This window comes from Microcaecilia unicolor, chromosome 1 (genome assembly GCF_901765095.1).
Source record: "Microcaecilia unicolor chromosome 1, aMicUni1.1, whole genome shotgun sequence".
NCBI classification, from domain to species: domain Eukaryota; kingdom Metazoa; phylum Chordata; class Amphibia; order Gymnophiona; family Siphonopidae; genus Microcaecilia; species Microcaecilia unicolor.
In genome coordinates, this window is record NC_044031.1 from 102,468,206 (window position 1) to 102,487,555 (window position 19,350).

General features: G+C 46.1%; 1 protein-coding gene across 1 annotated transcript in view; it reads left to right on the top strand.

Annotated features, from left to right (window-relative positions):
- Positions 1–19,350, top strand: part of ARMC4 (armadillo repeat containing 4) — a 445,023-nt gene that overhangs the window by 54,072 nt on the left and 371,601 nt on the right. Inside the window, 2 exon segments of the mRNA XM_030199274.1 lie at positions 1,637–1,832; positions 16,587–16,693. Coding sequence (XP_030055134.1) covers positions 1,637–1,832; positions 16,587–16,693 — 303 coding nt within the window.

Below are 19,350 nucleotides of genomic sequence, written 5' to 3' on the forward strand. Positions count from 1 at the left end.
CCTGCCCAAAGACTCTGTTAGCTTCTGGTGTATTCTTCTGCCTGCTGCCTGCCCTAAGACTCTGTTTGCTCCTGGTTTATTCTATTGTCCGCTGCCTGCCCAAAGACTCTGTTTGCTCCTGGTTTATTCTATTGTCTGCTGCCTGCCCAAAGACTCTGTTAGCTCCTGGTTTATTCCTCTGCCTGCTGCCTGCCCAAAGACTCTGTTTGCTCCTGGTTTATTCTATTGTCCGTTGCCTGCCCAAAGACTCTGCTAGTTCCTGGTTACTTCTTCTGTCTGCTCTGCCTAGCTTGTTTGTATATCCCGAGTCCTGTTTCTGCCTAGCTTGCTTGTATACCCCGAGTCCTGTTTCTGCCAAGCGTGCTTGTATATCCTGAGTCCTGTTTCTGCCAAGCGTGCTTGTATACCCTGAGCCCTGTTTCTGCCAAGCTTGCTTGTATACCCTGAGTCCTGTTTCTGCCAAGCTTGCTTGTATTTCCTGAGTCCTGCTTCTGCCTAGCTAGTGTGTATATCCTGAGTGTATGTCCTGAATCCTGTCTCTGCCTAGCCTTGTGTACGTCTTGTCTCCTTAGTCTGTCTTGTGTTTCTGGTTTAGTGGCTGTGTGCAGCTTTTAGTCCTAGTCTAGTTCTGTGCCCAGCCTCCCTCGTGTATCCCAGACCCAGGGTGGGTCCTCTGGATCATCAGTTCCTGCCTTATCCTGCAAGTCCTGCCGGCCACCTGCACTCCGGAGCTCAACTCCGGAGGAACGGTGGTCAAGTGCAGGTGAAGCTGTTCCTGTTCAGCCTGTTCTAGTTGCCTGCCTCAGTTATTACTCCAGTCCTGAGTTCCAGTCCTGCTCTTCTGTGTATCCAGTTCCAGGGTGGTCTTGCCTGCCACTCCTCGGCAGTGGCCCAAGGGCTTACGAATTCCGGTTCTGCCTCGAGAACCCGACATCTGCCCTCAGCAAAAGGTTATAAATTGAACTGACTCAGCTGTGGTAGTATGGAATTTGTTGCACATGTGCATAGAAAGGCTCTGGAAATATTATTTCATTGATTTATTGAGTGGTAACATAGGGGTCCTTTTACAAAGGCGCACTGAAAAATGGCCTGTGGTAGTGTAGGCGCGGGTTTTGGGCGCACGCAGAACCATTTTTTTCAGTTCACCTGTAAAAAAGGCCCTTTTTTGCCTAAAATGGACGTGCGGCAAAATCAAAATTGCCACGCATCTATTTTGGGTCTGAGACCTTACCGCCAGCCATAGACCTAGCGGTAAAGAATTTGGGCGGTAATGACCTACACGCGTCAGATGCCACTTGGTGTGCGTCCGCTACGTGCGCCAGAAAATAAAAAATATTTTTCAGACGCACGCCAAAATTGAAATTACCGCAAGGGCACGCAGTAACCGAGCGGTAACTCCAATTTGGTGTGCGTTGGGTGCGTAGGCGCCTATGCGGCCTAGTAAAAGGGGCCCATAAATTACTATCTTCCATGAACATCATTTAGTTTACACAGCTTTGATTTTTTATGTCATTAGATCTCAAATGTAAATAGTAGTTCCTTTATTATGTATTTCAGTGGATGCATACTATTTTATTTGTACTTTATAAATTTTTAAAGCTTTTAAATGTTTATAATAGTTTGAATTTTCTTGCAGCCAATAGAGATCCTATTGCTAATATTCTTGGTCCTGGATTTGCTACAGTCGAAGGTGAAGACCTGTCTTCATTCCGTTTGCTGGATAAAGTAAAACAAGAAGAAAGCCAAGAGGCAGAAATTAAAATGAAGATCTTTCTAATTCTCCAGCAACTGGATATGCAGCTACTAAATAGTTCTTTAAAACTGATTTCTCAGTAAGTGGGTTTTTTAAAATTAAGAACATAATAATGCAAAGATACATTGTTAATTGTACAATAATTTTTTTAAATATCCAAACCCTCACCCCCCCCCCCCCCACGGAAGAAGGATTCTTATCCAGGTCTGAGAGAGGTCATCTTTATGGGTCAGCTGCGAAAATCAACTAAATAGCAATTTAGAATCCAACTCTATGTTCTGTGTGGCATGGCACACATGAATTTCTTTAATTGCCTTCCCAGTATTCTCCGAGGATAAGCAGGCTGCTCGTTCTCACATGTGGGTCAACGTCCACGTCGGCCCAGGAATCGGCATTTTGCAAGCAAAATATAAAAAACGTTTTGCCAGCGTCGTCTTTTTTTTTGTTTGTTTCATATTTTTGTTAAGGTTTTTCAAGCATAACACAAAACAAAAAGGAAAAACCAACAGTAACAATAATCCATGGCAAATAAAGAAACAAAAATGAAAAAACAGAACAACATCAGCATTTCATGACAATACACGTATCAAATCAGCTATATACAGTAATCAGGTAGTGCTAGTGGGAGTCTGACAAATTGAATCTAAACAAGCCCAAGTCTTCAAGACAGATGGAACACACCGGTGTTTATGGGCCAGAATTGTTTCATATTTCCTAATCACACACACATAACTGCACCATTCATTATAATTTAGATTTACATTATTTTTCCAGTTTGAAACGGTTAAGTGTAAAGCAACAGCCAACAATATATTAAATAATTTCTTATCGGATTCTAGGATAGAGAGGTTAGGAGTAGAAGCCCTTAATAGCACAACATCGTAAGAGAGCACTGTTAACGCAGGCAAATGAAAAATAAGGCACAATTTAGCCCAAATGAGTCGCCAGTACGCTCTTATGTTCTTACAGTAAAAAACCATATGGGCAAGGGATCCATCTGATTCTTGACAGGACCAGCATTTGTAGTGAAGACTCTTGATAATCCTGGCTACTCTAGCAGGTGTCCAATAGGCTCTGTGGAAAAGAAAATAAGAGGGAGGGTAGGGCTCAGGGAGAGAGGGGAATTGCTGGATAGGGATGAATGGAGGGGGCAGGGGACAGATGGGCATGGTTGCCAGCGTCTTCTGGCGTGCGCGCGCACCGCGAATGCGCGGACTGATTTCCCGCCTATCGTGTGAACACGTTCCCTCAGTTTTCTTTTTTCTTTTTTCCGCGTTGAGGTGCGGTAGGTTTTTATCTCTGTTCCTCTCAGGTCCAGGAAAAGAGTCTTTGCGAATTTTTCGCTATTTGTTCTTTATTTTACTTTTTGTGCAGTTTTAAAAAAATATTTGTAGTGTCTTTTAGATTTTTTTCACTTTTTAAAGTTTCCTTTGTTTTTCGATGCGGCTGGGTTATTCCCTTATTTTTTGTGCCCTTTTTTCTTTAAGCAGGCACAATCGCGTCTTTTGATTTCGCTGAAGCCGTTTTTCCTCCATGTCATTGAAGACACCCAGCGGCTTCAAATGTTGTACTCGGTGCAACCAGACCATCTCAGGTACCGATACCCATACCTGGTACACCCAGTGCCTTGGGCCCGACTATAGCCCAGCCGCTTATAGTCTGTGTCTTCGTATGAAGAAATGGACCCAAGCGTTTCGAGAAGCCCAACAAGAAAAGCTTTTTGGGGCTCGGACCGGTCCTTCGACGTCGAAATCGGTACCGAGGTCGGTGGCGTCGACATCAACATTGAGGGAAGCATTGACTTTGGGAGCGGAGGTAATGGCTGCTGGAAGACCAATTCACGCTGGGAGTAGTGAGGCATCGAGTGGGTCCTCCACCTGCTTCGAGGTCTCCTGTTATGCAGGCCCCCCGGGACCGACCTTCGTAGGACCTGGCCCCGAGGAGGCGTGAGGATTTCACGTCCTCATCGGTACCAAGTAGTCTCGATGACGAGCGTCGAGTGAAGGCGAAGAAGCACCGTCATCGTTCTCCTTTGACACACGGTGCCGGGAGCTCCGGGGCATTGAGGGAATCAGCACCCGAGAAGCATCGACACCGAGAGCAGGGCCGTGCCAATACGGTAAGCGGGGTAAGCATGGCAGGGGGACACCGTCCTTTGGGGGGCTTACCTCGCTCTCCCGCTCCCATTGCCCAACTGCCCGCGCCCTCTTCTCTCCCGCAGCAAGATCCCTTTCCTTTTTTAATCCTTTTAATTTTACCTCCGTCCGGCAGCGCAGCGTTAGTGCAGGAGGCGGCGCTCCCGACGTGTCTAGCCTTCCCCTTTGCTCATGTTCCGCCTTCTTCTGACGTCATTTCCTTGACGTCAGACGAAGGCGGAACATGAGCGAAGGGAAAGGCTAGACATGTCGGGAGCGCCACCTCCTGCACTGATGCTGCGCCTGCGCTGCCGGACGGAGGTAAATTTAAAAGAAAAAAAAGGAAAGGGATGTTGGAAGAGGGGGGACGAGGGCGGGCAGTTGGGACATGGGAGCAGGAGGGCAGGGGAGAGAGGAGCATGTGAGGGCAGGGTTCATGGTAGGGAGAGAGGGGAATTGCTGGATAGGGTCAGGGATGAATGGAGGGTAGCAGATGGGCATGGATGGATGGGAGGGTAGGGCTCAGGGAGAGAGGGAAATTGCTGGATAGGGATGAATGGAGGGGGCCGGGGACAGATGGGCATGGATGGGAGGGTAGGGCTCAGAGAGAGAGGGGAATTACTGGATAGGGATGAATGGAGGAGGCAGGGGACAGATGGGCATGGATTGGGAGGGCAGGGCTCAGGGAGAGAGGGGAATTGCTGGATAGGGATGAATGGAGGGGGCAGGGGACAGATGGACATGGATGGATATGGATTGCAGGGCAGGGCTCAGGGAGAGAGGAGAAATTGCTGGTCATAAAGGGGAGGGAAGAGAGATGAAGGAGATGAAATGAGGGAAAAGGAAGAGAGGAGAAAAACTGCACATGGATGAAGAAAATAGGCAGAAGCTGAGGACCAGAAATGAAGAAGAAAGGAGGAAAGGAAAGAAATAAATGGAAAGGAAGCCCTGGAAACGGAGTTAAGAGGAGAGATAGCAGCAGAATCAGATACTGGGCCAGCACGATCAGAAAAAGAAAGTCACCAGACAACAAAGGTAGAAAAAAATCATTCTATTTTCATTTTAGTGTTTGGAATATGTCCACTTTGAGAATTTACATCTGCTATCTTATTTTGCAATGTATACCAATTTGTTTCTAAGAATATTGCTGACAATTCCTGTCAGTGTGGCAAGTGGTGAGCAATCATTTTCACCGGGGGGAGGGGCCACCAACTGATAGTCTGCAGGGAGGCGCCAGAGACCCTAGGCACGGCCCTGACCGAGAGGATCGCTCCCCCTCTGTTCAGGAGGTGCCGATGCGTCGGTCTTCTGGCAGCCCGGTACCTGCTCCCGAGCCTCAACAGATTCTGCCACTGGCTCCTTTACCGACCCCGCAGCCTTGTCCGACAGCAGCTCTCGACGAGTGCATCAGGGCCCTGCTTCCAGAGCTTCTGGTAGGATTGCTGCGCCAGTCTGCTTTGGTGTCGGGGGTGCTTGCGCCTTCCGTACCGTCTGCTGCAGCGGCATCTGGCCCTTCGCCTGTGGTGAGGTCCCCGACCTCGGTGTCACCTACGGCATCGGTGTCGGCTACCACTCGGTTCGACTCCCCTTCGACGTCGGTGGAGGAAGCTTCACTGGAGTCCAGGCAGGTGTCAACTTCTCGGCACTGCCATCGAGGACATCGTTCTCAGTTTTGGATTGCTCTGAGGGATGTCTTGTCCGATACTGAAGATTAGCATTCTTGGGAGGAAGAGGAATATCCCAGGTACTTTAATTCTGTCGAGTCCTATGGGATTCCCTCTGAACCCTCCCTTCCACCAGAAAGGAGACTTTCTCCACCGGAGAGTCTATCCTTTACCTTCTCTGTCCGGGAAATGGCTGCGGCTATTCCCTTCCCTATAGAGGTAGAGGATGAGGCCAGGGCTGAGATGCTCAAGGTCCTGGATTATCCTTCTCCGCCTAGAGAGGCTGCAACGGCTCCTTTGCATAATGTACTGAAGGAAGTCCTTATGTGAAATTGGTTGTTCCCTCTGTCTAATCCTGTGATTCCGAAAAAAACTGAATCCCAATACTGGATCATACGGTGAGCCTGGATTGATGAGGTCTCAGCTACCTCACAATTCCATGGTGGTGTACTCCACCCTCAAAAGAGCCAAGAGCACTAAGGACTATGCCTCAGCGCCCCCAGGCAGAGAATCTAGAACCTTGGACTCTTTTGGGAGGAAGACTTTTCAGGCTGCTATGCTCGCTGCCAAGATCCAGACATACCAGCTCTTCATGAGCGTCCACTTGCGGAACTCGGTGAGGCAACAGTCTAGCTTGGTTGATGCACTCCCTCCGGAGCAGGCCGAGTCTTTTTGCCAGGTGGTCAGGCAGCAGAAGGCGTGTCAAAAATTCCTGGCCAGGGGTACGTTCTACACTTTTGATGTAGCATCCAGAATCGCTGCCCAAGGTATAGTGATGCGAAAACTCTCATGGCTGTGTGTCTCTGAACTGGATCATTCGGTCCAGCAGCGGATGGTGGATGTTCTTTGCTGGGGGGATAACCTTTTTGGTGAGAAAGTAGAGGATCTAGTTGACCAGCTCAAGAAGCACAATGATGCTATGGATTCTCTTTCCCGCCGGGCGTCTTCTGCTACTACCTCCTCATCTAGGAGGTTTTTTGGAGGGAAGAGGAGTGCACCCTATTCCTATTCTAGGCGTAGGTACACTCCAGCTTCTCGGCAACCTGCCCAGGCTCAGTACTAGCGCACTCGTTCTTGTCAACGGCGTGCGCCTAAGGCTCCTGCGGCTCCCGCGGCTCCCCAGCAAAAGCAAGGGATGGGCTTTTGACTGGCTCCAGTTCAGTATAGCCTCGGTAAACGTGTTCATACCGGACAACTTGCCGGTTGGGGAGAGGTTAATGTTTTTTCACCAAAGGTGGCCTCTTATAACCTCTGACCAGTGGGTTCTTCAAATTGTCCGGTTAGGATACACCCTCAATCTCGAATCCAAGCCTCCAAATTGCCCACCGGGAGCTCAGTCCTACAGCTCCCAGCACAATCAGGTACGTGCAGAGGAACTCTCCGCCCTTCTACAGGCCCAAGCGGTCGAACCCCTTCCACCAGGGGAAGAAGGTGTCGCGATTGTGGTCGTGACCCCTCTCAGACTCCCCTTATTTCCGGCGGTCAGCTTCTGAGCTGGCTTCTGTCTGTTCTTCCTAAGTTAGTTCTGTCTCTATCTCTGTGTGCTGGCTGCTTCTAGCATGGCTCTGATTACTCCACTATACTGCACCTATGTGTGTTAAGCCTCTCTGTGCTTCAGTATGCTTTCTGCCTGTGTCTTGGTTTGTGTTCCTCTTGCCCTCTGGTGGCCAGAACCAGTGGCTGCCATAGATTTTCCAGACTTTCTTTCTGGTCCGGTCCAGATATTCCAGTCCTCCAGACTTGGTTTGAAGTTTGGCAGCTAGCCTCACCTGTAGCTGCCTCATGATTCCTGCATGTGAATTTCAGTTGCTGATCGGTTTATTACCATCTGGAAACCTTCTGAGTTTGCCATTGCATCGTCTAAGGTCCCTGGTTTGTTGGTGCTTTTTTGCACTTCTGCCTATTCTGGTTTCTTGTTTAGTTCCTTTTCTGTTTCTAGTTATCTGTGTGTAGTTTAGCTTAGGTTTATTTGCTACTTCACTAGTCTTGTTTCTGGTCTGTATTCCTTGTCTAGTTTCTGTTTGTCTGTGTCTCTTGCTTAGTGGCTGCTCTGCAGCTTTCAGTCCTGTCTCTTGTCTGTCAGTATTTGTACCCTGTTTTAATGGCTGCTCTGCAGCTCTCAGTCTTTCCTCTTGTCTGTCAGTATTTGTACCCTGTTTTAGTGGCTGCTCTGCAGCTTTCAGTCCTGTCTCTTGTCTGTCAGTATTTGTACCCTGTTTCAGTGGCTGCATGGCAGCTTTCAGTTCCTGTCCTTTAGCTTGTCCATTTCCTGCTTTGTGTAGTATTGTCTGTCTGTGAGTCCTAGCCCCATTTCCTGCCTTGCTGCCCATGTATATTCCTTTCCCCTCTGACCCTCAGTCCCTGTTCAGCCTAGTCGGTATCCAGTGCCTGCCCTGTCCTGTAAGTCCTGCCGGCCGCTTGCACCGAGGGGCTCAACTCCTGGGGAAGGGAGGTCAAGTGCAGGTGAAGTCTAGCTGTTTCTGTCAGAGTTCTGCCTTGTCTCTGGTGTGGGGTGGTTTTGCCTGCCACTGCTGCTCCACTGCAGTGGCCCAAGGGCTCACGAACCCAGGTTCTGCCTTGAAAGCCTGACAGAAGGGCTGGGATTCTATTCCAGGTACTTCCTTGTGCAAAAGAAAACAGGGGGATGCGTCTCATCCTAGACCTAAGGGCCCTGAACAAATTTCTTATCTGAGAAAAGTTCAGGATGGTTTCCCTAGGCACCCTTCTTCCCATGATTCAGGAAAATGATTGGCTATGCTCTCTGGACTTAAAGGATGCTTACACACACATCTTGATACTTCCAGCTCACAGGAAGTATCTTCAATTTCGGCTGGGAACAAAGCACTTTCAGTATCGTGTACTGCCTTTTGGCCTGGCGTCTGCGCCCAGAGTGTTTATTAAATGCCTAGCTGTAGTTGCAGCATCTCTACGCAGACTGGGAGTGCATTGTGTTTCCTTATCTCGATGATTGGCTGGTGAAGAGCACCTCGAAGGAAGGTGCTCTGGAGTCCATGCAAGTGACTATTCAGGTGCTGGAGCTACTGGGGTTTGTCATAAATTATCCCAAGTCCCATCTCACCCTAGTCCAAAAATTGGAATTAATTTGAGCTCTGCGGAACACTCATACAGCTCAAGCTTATCTCCCCGAAGCAAGGGCAGACAAAGTTCTGTCCCTGGTGTCCATGGTTCAAGCGTCTCAGCAGGTCACAGCTCTGCAGATGTTGAGACTTCTGGGGTACATGGCCTCCACAATTCATGTAACGCCCATGGCACGTCTACATTTGAGATCAGCTCAATGGACCCTAGCTTCCCAGTGGTTTCAAGCTGCGGGGGATCTAGAGGATGTAATCCAGCTTTCCACCGACTTTCAGAATTCTCTTCAGTGGTGGACGATTCAATCCAATTTGACTTTGGGGGCGACCATTCAAAGTTCCTCAGCTACGAAAAGTGCTGACGATGGATGCATCTCTCCTGGGGTGGGGAGCTCATGTAGATGGGCTCCACACTCAGGGAGTCTGGTCCTTTCAGGAAAAAGGTCTGCAGATCCACCTCCTGGAGTTAAGAGTGATCTGGAACGCTCTAAAGGCTTTCAGAGATCGACTGTCCAATCGAGTTATCTTAATTCAGAAAGATAATCAGGTTGCTATGTTTTATACCAACAAGCAGGGGGGCACCAGATCGCGCCCTTTGTGTCAGGAAGCCATCCAGATGTGGCTTTGGGCTCGCCGTCACGGCATGTTTCTCCAAGCCACTTATCTGGCAGGCGTAAACAACAGTCTGGCCGACAGGTTGAGCAGGATAATGCAACCTTACGAGTGGTCACTTAACATGGCCATTGTGGGTTGTGTCCCTCTACCAGCAGGTGGAGACAGAGAGAAGTACAGAGGTTTGGTATATGTGGTCACGTGCAGCAGCCAGAACCTCAGTATTCTCTCTATCTAGCAGGTGGAAGGTCACAACAGTGCAGCTCTGGATTGACCAGCTCCTTTCCTGTCCCCCAGGAGTAGTAGCAGCCTGGTTTTGGGGTTGAGGCGTCTTTCTGGGTATACGTGGCAGTGCCAGGACTCTCCCTTTCCGCTCTCCATCGGTCCCACTGTGGCCTGCAATTTCGGAGGAGTTCTTGACTTTCTATTCTACTTCTCTTCCTCTCCTGTCTTAAAAAAAACTCAAAAAAACAAAGTACCAGAGGTAAGAGGCAGCGTTTTCCTTTTGCTAAAAAAAAAAAAAAAGCGAGTCAAGTTGGGACCAGCTGTCTGTGGTGCTATTTTTGGGCTTTGTCCGGAGCGATTTCCTCATGTCTAACCGTTCTGCGTCTGTCAAGCACTGCTCCCGGTGTGGGAACCGGCGAGCAGCATCCAGGGCATGCGATCTTTGTGCATGGGGGTCCGCGCAGACGGCACCATTTGAGTTAGCTGAGTGGCCCACTTTTCAAGCAGCTGCAGCGCCGGAGTAATTTTTGGCGGGAAATTCAGGCTCTTCTCAGACGCGTGCTTCGGAGGCTGCAGCTTTTTCCCTTGATCAGTATGCAGCATCGCCGGCTCCCTTGGGCTTACAGAAACCAGTTAGCCCACCAAGTTCTTTAACTTGAAAACCTGTGGGGGATTCTGCAGGGGCTTTATTGTCAGACCAGCTCCCTTTTTCCCCAGAATTTGTTCTCTTAATGCACAAAGTCTTCTTGTTGAAAGGAACAGCGAACCTTCTGGGTTCTGCTGGCCGCTCCTCTTCCCAGAGATCTCGTTCTCCCCCACCAGCGCACATACCTAAGAGGCAGCACGTGGAATTTCTGCAAGAATCTGATGGGAGCCTCTGGTGATTTGGAGGCTGCGGAGGACTCCTTCTCTGGAACCGCCCTTATTGCTGGCGCAGATCCTCTAGAAGAGGGCGAATTGTTGCCAGATGAAGGGGATGACCCCATGGCAGCTAGACTGTTCAGAAAGGAGGAACTCCCAGAGCTTATTCTCTGTTCTGTGGAAGTCTTAAACATTTCCTCTCCTGATTCGGCGGCGGGACCCTCGGTGACATCGTCACAAAGAGGCCTCCTAAGACCTTTCATATTCACGAGGCTATGAAGATTCTCATTTCAGCTCAGTGGGATACTCCAGATTCTGGTCTTAGGGTAGCTCACGCTATGGTGCGACTATCAGCTTCCGTCGGACGACCTGGTGAATTTGCATCTACTTACTGTAGACTAATTACATTGGTCACAAAGAAGACCACTGTACTGGTGGAAGAAGAAGACCACTGTACCGGTGGAAAGGGGTACGGCTCTTAAGGACCCTCAGGATAGAAAATTGGAATCTTCTCTCAAAATGTCTTTTGAGGTTGTGGCACTGTGCCTTTAAGCATCAGTTTGTGGTTCTTACGCTGTCTGCGCTTGCCTTTCTTGGGTCCAGAAAGCATCATCGCCTCAGGAGCTTCTAAACTCGTTGCCATCCCTGGAATTTGATCTGGCCTTTTTAGCAGATCTTCTTTATGACCTACTTAGGGCCTCGGCCAAAGAGCTTTCTTTAGTGGTCACGACTCACTGCTGGATTTGGTTATGCCACTGGGTGACTGATGTAGCCTCCATCACGTCTAGGAAAATTGCCCTTTAATGGCAGATTGTTATTTGGGGAAGTATTATTTGGGGGAGAGTTGGAAAAAATAGTTAAAGACCTTGGAGACTCCAAAAGTCAACACCTTCTCGAGTATAAATCTCATTTTGGGGGCTGGTCTGGTGCATCTTGTTCCCGATTCCGGGAGGCTAAGAGGTATCGCCCTGGGCGTGCAACACCTTTGCTGCGGTCCCATTTTCATCAAAAGTTGCAGCCCTTTTGAGGGGACCGTCATAACTCAGCTTCCTCCTCCCGAGCACAAACAGCCTCTAGAGGTATCCAGTGATGGGGCCCTGGTCCATCCTCCACCAGTTATTGGGGGACAGCTGTCCTTTTTTTTTCTGGAGGAATGGGCCAGGGTAACTTCAGACAAATGTGTCTTGGAAGTCATTCAGGATGGTTACAAACTAGAGTTCGCCAGGATGCTACAAGACTTCTTTTTAGAGTCCCCATGCAAAAATCCAGCCAAAGTACTGGCAATTCAGGGGACTATAAGCGAGCTGCTCCATTTGGGTGCAGTTCGGCCAATAGACCTGGCAGAACACAGTTTAGGCCGTTATTCAATCTATTTTGTGGTTCCCAAAAAGGGGGTACTTTTTGTCTTGTCCTAGACCTCAAGTTCATAAACAAGGCCTTACGAGTTTGTCATTTTCGAGTGGAAACCTTAAGGTCTGTCATCGCAGCAGTCCAACCGGCAATGTTCTTGACATTGCTAGGGCTCAAAGAGGCCTATTTACACATTCCAATCTAGCCCCCTCATCAGCGTTTTCTCCTTTTCTCGGTGCTGGGTCAACACTATCAGTTTCAGGCCATGTCCTTCGGTCTGGCAACGGCTCCAAAAACCTTCTCCAAAGTCATGGTAGTAGTCGCCGCTTATCTGCAGAAGGGAAGGCATTCAAGTACACCCTTATCTAGACGACTGGTTGATTCGTGCACTGTCATACGTGGACAGCATACAAGCGACAGAAAAGGTAATCACCTTGTTACAATCCCTAGGTTGGGTCATCAATTTTCCTAAATGTCACAGAACTCCCTCCCAATCTCTGGAATATTTGGGAATGATATTGGACACAAAGGAGGGGACAGCTTCCCTTCCACAGGGTCATAGGCTGCATCTCCAGTTTCAACTACAGCGCATGCTATCTCAGAAGGTGCCCAAGGTATGGGACTATGTACATGTTTTGGGATCTATGGCAGCTGCGATAGATGTGGTGCCATGGGCCAGTAGCCACATTGTTCTCTCCAACTATCTCTGCTCAGTCGTTGGTCTCCTGTATCCAAGGACTACCTGATTTGAAAACGCGACGGCAATAGTGCATGTCAACAAGCAGGGGGGGCACCAGGAGTGCTCCTTTAGCGAGAGATGCAGCCCTTTGTGACTGGGTGGAAGACCATCTTCCCCTTCTCTCAGCGGCCCAAATTGCAGGTTCATTGAATGTGCAGACAGACTTCCTCAGTCGTTACAGATTGGATCCAGGGGAGTGGGAGCTCTCCACGTCAGCTTTCAAGCAGATCACGAGACGATGGGGGATTCCAGTTCTTGACTTGATGGCCAACAGAAACAATGCAGAAGTACCCCGTTTCTTCAGCAGAGGAAAGGAGTACGGTTCCAAAGGGATTGATGCTCTACTTCAACCATGGCCCACGGCTCTCCTCTACATTTTCCCACTCTGGCCGATGGTGGGCCTCATTGCACAACATCCGGGTCGGTTGACACTAGTGGCCACAGATTGGCCCAGGTGTCCATGATACACAGACTTAATTCCTCTGCTAGTCGACCACCCCTTGAGACTGCCGGGGTATTGAGGACTGTTACGTCAGGGTCCCGTCCTCATGGATGATCCCTTCCCCTTTGGTCTTACGGTTTGGCTCTTCAGCGGGCAAACTTGTGACGGAAAGGGTTCCTGGATAGGGTGATTACTACTATGTTACAAGCAAGGAAAAGGTCCACCTCTTCGGCCTATGCTAGTTTGGCGCACCTTTGAGTCTTGGTGCTCGGCGGCGGGACTTTCCGCTTATGCGGCCACGGTGCCTTCCATCTTAGCCGTCTTACAAGATGGTTTGGACAGATCTTTGTCCCTAACTTTGTTGAAGGTACAGGTGGCCACTTTGACTTGCTTCCGGGGCCATCTGCAAGGATCTTCTCTGGGTTCTCACCCAGATATAGTACGTTTCCTTCGGGGAGTAAATCATCTTCGCCCTCCTCTTGTTTCTGTTCTGCTGAATTGGAACCTAAAATGTTTCCTGCGCGCTATGCAGAAGCCTCCTTTTAGAACCGTTAGCTTCTTTGTCTATGAAGGATCTCACTCTAAAGACAGTATTTTTGGTGGCTATCGCTTCAGCTAGGCGAGTGTCTGAGCTCCAAGCCCCTTCCTGCAGAGGCCCCTTTCTTCATTTTCTGGAGGCTGGGGTTTCCATTAGGACGGTTCCATCCTTTTTTCCGAAGGTGGTTTTGCGGTTTCATTTGAATCAGCCTCTATTTCTACCATCGTTTCACCAGGAGGATTATCCCACAGAGTTTTGAGCACTACAATGCTTAGATATTAGATGTGTGCTAATAAAATATCTTGAAGTCACTAATGATTTCCATCGGTCTAATCATCTTTTTGTTCTTCATGCAGGCAGAAAGAAGGGTGAAATGGTTTCAAAGGCCACAGTAGCTTGGTGGCTTCAAGAGGCGATCTCTGTGGCGTACATTGCTATTGGTAAGTCCCCTCCATCATGCCTTAAAGTTCATTCTACCAGGGCGCAGGCTACGTCTTTCGCAGAGTACCGTTCCATTCCGTTGGAGGAGATTTGTAGGTCAGCCACTTGGTCGTCGGTACATACGTTCACTAAGCATTACAGAATTGATGTATCAGCGCATCAGGAGGCGGCTTTCGGAGCTTCGGTTTTAGCTGCAGGGATGACATTCTGTCACCCCACTTGAGGACTTCTTTGGTACATCCCGCAAGTCTCTGGATTGATCTGCGGGGCGCTATGGAAGGTAAATTAGTCCTTACCTGATAATTTTCTTTACATTAGTCCCAGCAGATCAAACCAGAGGCCCGCCCTGTTCTTTCTCACTGTCTTTGCTAATGTTCTTTTCAATGTTAGTTTCATGTTGCTTCCAGCATTTGATTCCTTTTTTTCTTGTAAAAAAAAAAAAGTTTGATCGACATCAGTATTTTGTAGCGTCTGTGGTGCTTTATCCTCCTGCATGAGCAGTTAAGGGGCCTCCTTGGCATTTGTACAGACAGGAAAGGAATTCTAAAAGTGCTGTTTCTTCCACTGCTTTGGTATTGAAAATACTGAGGTTCTGGCTGCTGCACGTGACCACATATACCAAACCTCTGTACTTCTCTCTATCTCCTCCTTCTGGTAGAGGGACACAACCCACAAGTCTCTGGATTGATCTGCTGGGACTAATGGAAAGAAAATTATCAAGTAAGGACTAATTTTACCTTCAGTGCTGTTAAATGTGTATATTTTTGATCCTGTTTCATGGTAGTCCTATTATTAGGTTTCAGTTTGCTGTTTTCAAATTTACCTCATTCATTGTATTTATGTTTATACTTGGTCATTTTCTTATTGTTATGCTGTTAACAAAGTTGTAAGTTTTATGTTAAACCATACCTGCTGTACACCTCCTTGGGTGAATCTGTTCATAAAGGCGGTTAATAAATCCTACTAATGGGTCCATGAAGGGGTTGCGGCCATGGGAGGGTCATCAGAGGCATTCCTACAATTTATGCGCTTTGTTCTAGAATAAAGGGGATTGGCGCAGGGATTTGCACCAAGGGTTTGTTGATGTAAATGTCTGAGCCTAATTGTAGTTGTGGTTCCCAGTGCTAAGCACTATTCTATAAACAGTGCCTAACTTTAAGTGCCATTTATAGAATAGTGCTGTGCTGCTTTTTTGGTGATGATTTTTTAGGCATCATTTATAGAATTTAGTCCTTAATAGGTTATCCTATTTTCTTATCAGGGTTTAGATTAGGTTTTAATCGGGTCTTGACTATAAATCTCAGCTGCATGGGTACCTGAATGCGGAGTACCACAAGGATCCCCCTCTCGCCGACTCTATTCAACTTAATGATGATACCCTTGGCTAAATTACTATCAAATCGAAACCTTAATCCATACATTTACGCAGATGACGTAACGATCTACATCCCATTCAAACAAGACCTAAAAGAAATTTCCAATGACATCAACCAAAGTCTCAATATCATGCACTCTTGGGCGGACGCATTTCGGTTAAAACTTAATGCAGACAAACCCAGTGCCTAATACTCACCTCACAGCACAACAAGAAAGAATTCACCGCCATTAACACACCAACTCTAAACCTTCCTATCTCAGAAACCCTAAAAATTCTTGGAGTCACTATTGATCGACACCTAACACTAGAGAACCACGCGAAAAACACAACCAAAAAGATGTTCCACTCAATGTGGAAATTAAAAAGAATAAGACCTTTCTTCCCAAGGAATGTTTTCCACCACCTGGTACAATCAATGGTGCTCAGTCATTTAGACTATTGCAACGCACTATATGCCGGTTGCAAAGAACAAATAATCAAGAAACTCCAGACAGCCCAGAACACTGCAGCCAGACGCATATTTGGCAAACCAAAGTTTGAAAGCGCCAAGCCCCTACGAGAAAAATTACACTGGCTCTCACTTAAGGAACGCATCACGTTCAAAATATGCCTTCTAGTTCATAAAATTACCCATGGTGACGCACCAGCTTACATGTCAGACCTGATAGACCTACCACCTAGGAATGCCAAAAGATCATCCCGCACATTCCTTGATCTGCACTTCCCCAACTGTAAAGGAATGAAATACAAAACAATGCATGCGTCAAACTTTACCTACCTGAGCACACAGTTATGGAACGCACTGCCGCGCAGTTTGAAATCGATATACGAAAGAACGAACTTCCGCATACTACTGAAGACACATCTCTTTAATAAAGCGTACCACAAAGATCAACAAATGTGAACATGCACAACGCGCACATCCATATTCAGAACTGTTAATATCTGCTTGTATACTATGACTTCGTTTAGTTTGTTTGTTTATTAATATCATGCTGACCAAGATCCTGTAATACCAAATATGTATCTACTAACATTCTTCCACAACTCATGATGTATTGTAAGCCACGTTGAGCCTGCAAAGAGGTGGGATAAGGTGGGATACAAATGCAACAAATAAATAAAAAAAAATATATATATAAATAAATAAAACACAGCATATTCAAGGTAATTCACACATATTTTCTAGCATTGTACATTATTTTGTGAAAGATCATACTGTACTTCTTACAGAAGAATATGTTTGGCATCATTAGAAAAGCATATGATTTTTATAAGCTGTTTATTATGACCTTAAAATGATTTATAAATAACTATGTATAGCTTTTATACATTTTTCTTTTTCATTAATTACAGAGAAGTACGTGTTACACCTTCTGCTGTTAAGAATGATATAGATCTACTTATGTGTTTCTCAGGGAAAGGAGAGAAGATGGCATTGGAATCTATTGATTATACTTCAGGTTTGAACTTCTACAGTTATTTTTTTCTTTTCCATAGTGTATTCTTTTGAGGAAAAGCAGGATGAATCTGCAGCACATGTGGGTGATATCATTTGATAGTTGCAAACAAGCAGTCTGCTAGATATTTGTGGAATTATTGTATGTGAGAATTCCTTCAGGCATGCTGCCTCTTGGATCTTCCTGTCATGTTTTTTGAAAATTCCTTTTTATTAACCAAAATAGTCTCTATTGCAGCTAAGCTTCAAAAATAAAGTATAAACACAATGTGATAGCCCAACAGAGCTTCCAATCTTTTTTCAATAGAAAACATATATTTTAACATTTTGCTTACCATTCCCCCTCCCTTACTCACCACTTCATCCCAATAAACCCCCACATATTAAGTCGAATATTTGGGATTCATTGTTGACTCTTACAAGTCCTGGAGAAATCTGTTATCTTCAGCATTCTCTGCCGGAAACCGTCCACGAATTTTGTCTTTGTTGGTCGTAATATCTCAATAATTTAGTAGCCAACTACATTTTCTGTGTGGCATGGCCAGCCACACCAGCTCTCACACTCATTGATAACGACTTCAGCACCCACGGAAATGATGCCTAATTCTGTGACACTCCACTTTGCAAGCCAGCATAAACATATAATAGAACAACTCTTTGGTACCGTTACGTGTGCGTTGCTCAATGGAAGAAAAATCTGCAAATAATATTAGTTGAGGTAGCACTGATAAATTCACTGCAGTGTTTTAACTATATAACATATAACTCCTTCCTAAATTGGAATGGATATTTCCACAGGTCTAGCATAAATGACCCAATACTGTAACTATCATCTCACATTTCAGACAGGCATATATAAACCCAAAATAAAACTTTGCAACACTGTTCCTGAAGGCCTACATTAATAAATTTGATCTGTAGGGTCATCAGTGCTTTATACAAAAGTTCTGGCATTATTATTATTTGCTAACTTATCAGGCTGTTGTGCTCAATAGAATATACTTAGTACTTGTTAGCCAGCTAGTGTGTTTTTACTCTGTGTACTACATAAACTAGTTTAGTGTAGTGAAGGAGGAAAAGACCTCAGAAGCTCAGCCTGTGGAGTTTGTATTATACCACAGTGGCTGGGCAAACCTCCTCATAGGTCTAAAAAATCTCCTAGAGATCTTCTATTTTTTGTATATTTATTTTTTTAGAGTGTTTTTGTCATTGCAAATTTCTTATACTGTTGTCATATGGCATGAAAAGGCACTTTCTTGGTCTGTGACTCCTAACGTGGAACCTTGCATGACATAGCTGTAATTCGGGTTCCTCTTTCCCACATGCATCACTTTGCACTTGCTCACATTAAATGTCATCTGCCATTTAGATGCCCAGACTCCCAGTCTTGTAAGGTCCTCTTGCAATTTTTCACAATCCTCCTGCGATTTAACGACTTTGAATAACTTTGTGTCATCAGCAAATTTAATTACCTCACTAGTTACTCCCATCTCTAGGTCATTTATAAATATGTTAAAAAGCAGCGGTCCCAGCACAGATCCCAGCACTAACTACCCTCCTCCATTGAGAATACTGACCATTTAACCCTATTCTCTGTTTTCTATCTTTTAACCAGTTTTTAATTCACAATAGAACACTACCTCCTATCCCATGACTCTCCAATTTCCTCTGGAGTCTTTCATGAGGTACTTTGTCAAACGCCTTCTGAAAATCCAAAAACACAATATCAATGTAGATTGATGTAGTAGATTGGTGAGGCAAGATTTCCCTTCAGTAAATCCATGTTGACTTTGTCTCATTAATCCATGCATTTGAATATGCTCTGTAATTTTGTTCTTTATAATAGTCTCTACCATTTTGCCCGGCACTGACATCAGACTCACTGGTCTATAATTTCCCGGATCTCCTCTGGAGCCTTTTTAAAAAATTGGCGTTACATTGGCCACCCTCCAATCTTCCGGTACCATGCTCGATTTTAAGGATAAATTACATATTAGTAACAATAACTCCGCAAGTTCATTTTTCAGTTTTATCAGTACTCTGGGATGAAGACCATCCGATCTAGGAGATTTGCTATTCTTCAGTTTGTAGAACTGCCCCATTACATCTTCCAGGTTTACAGAAAATTCATTAAGTTTCTCTGACTCGTCAGCTTCGAATACCATTTCTGGCACCGGTATCCCACCCAAATCTTCCTTGGTGAAGACAGAAGCAAAGAATTCATTTAATCTCTCCACTATGGCTTTGTCTTCCCACCTTTTACTCCTCGGTCATCTAGCAGTCCAACCGATTCTTTTGCCGGCTTCCTGCTCTTAATATACCTAAAAAATGTTTTACTATGTGTTTTGGCTTAATATTAGCTTCATATAAATGCTTGGGATGATCTGGTAATTGAATTCCCAGATAGCGAAATGACCCCCCCCCCCCCCCCACCAAAATGGAAATGCCTCTTCCCCAACCCATGTCTAGTTGCATTTATGGTCATTGCCACCATTTTATCACTGTTCACTTTAAGGCCAGATCACTTTTCACTTTGTTGGTATTCACTCAAAATTGCTGGTATAGAGGTAGCAGGATTTTTAGCAAAGGACCAATACTAATACTCTGAGCTTTCGAGTTGAGCTTCAGACTATAAATAAAGGTTCTAAAACTAACAAAAAT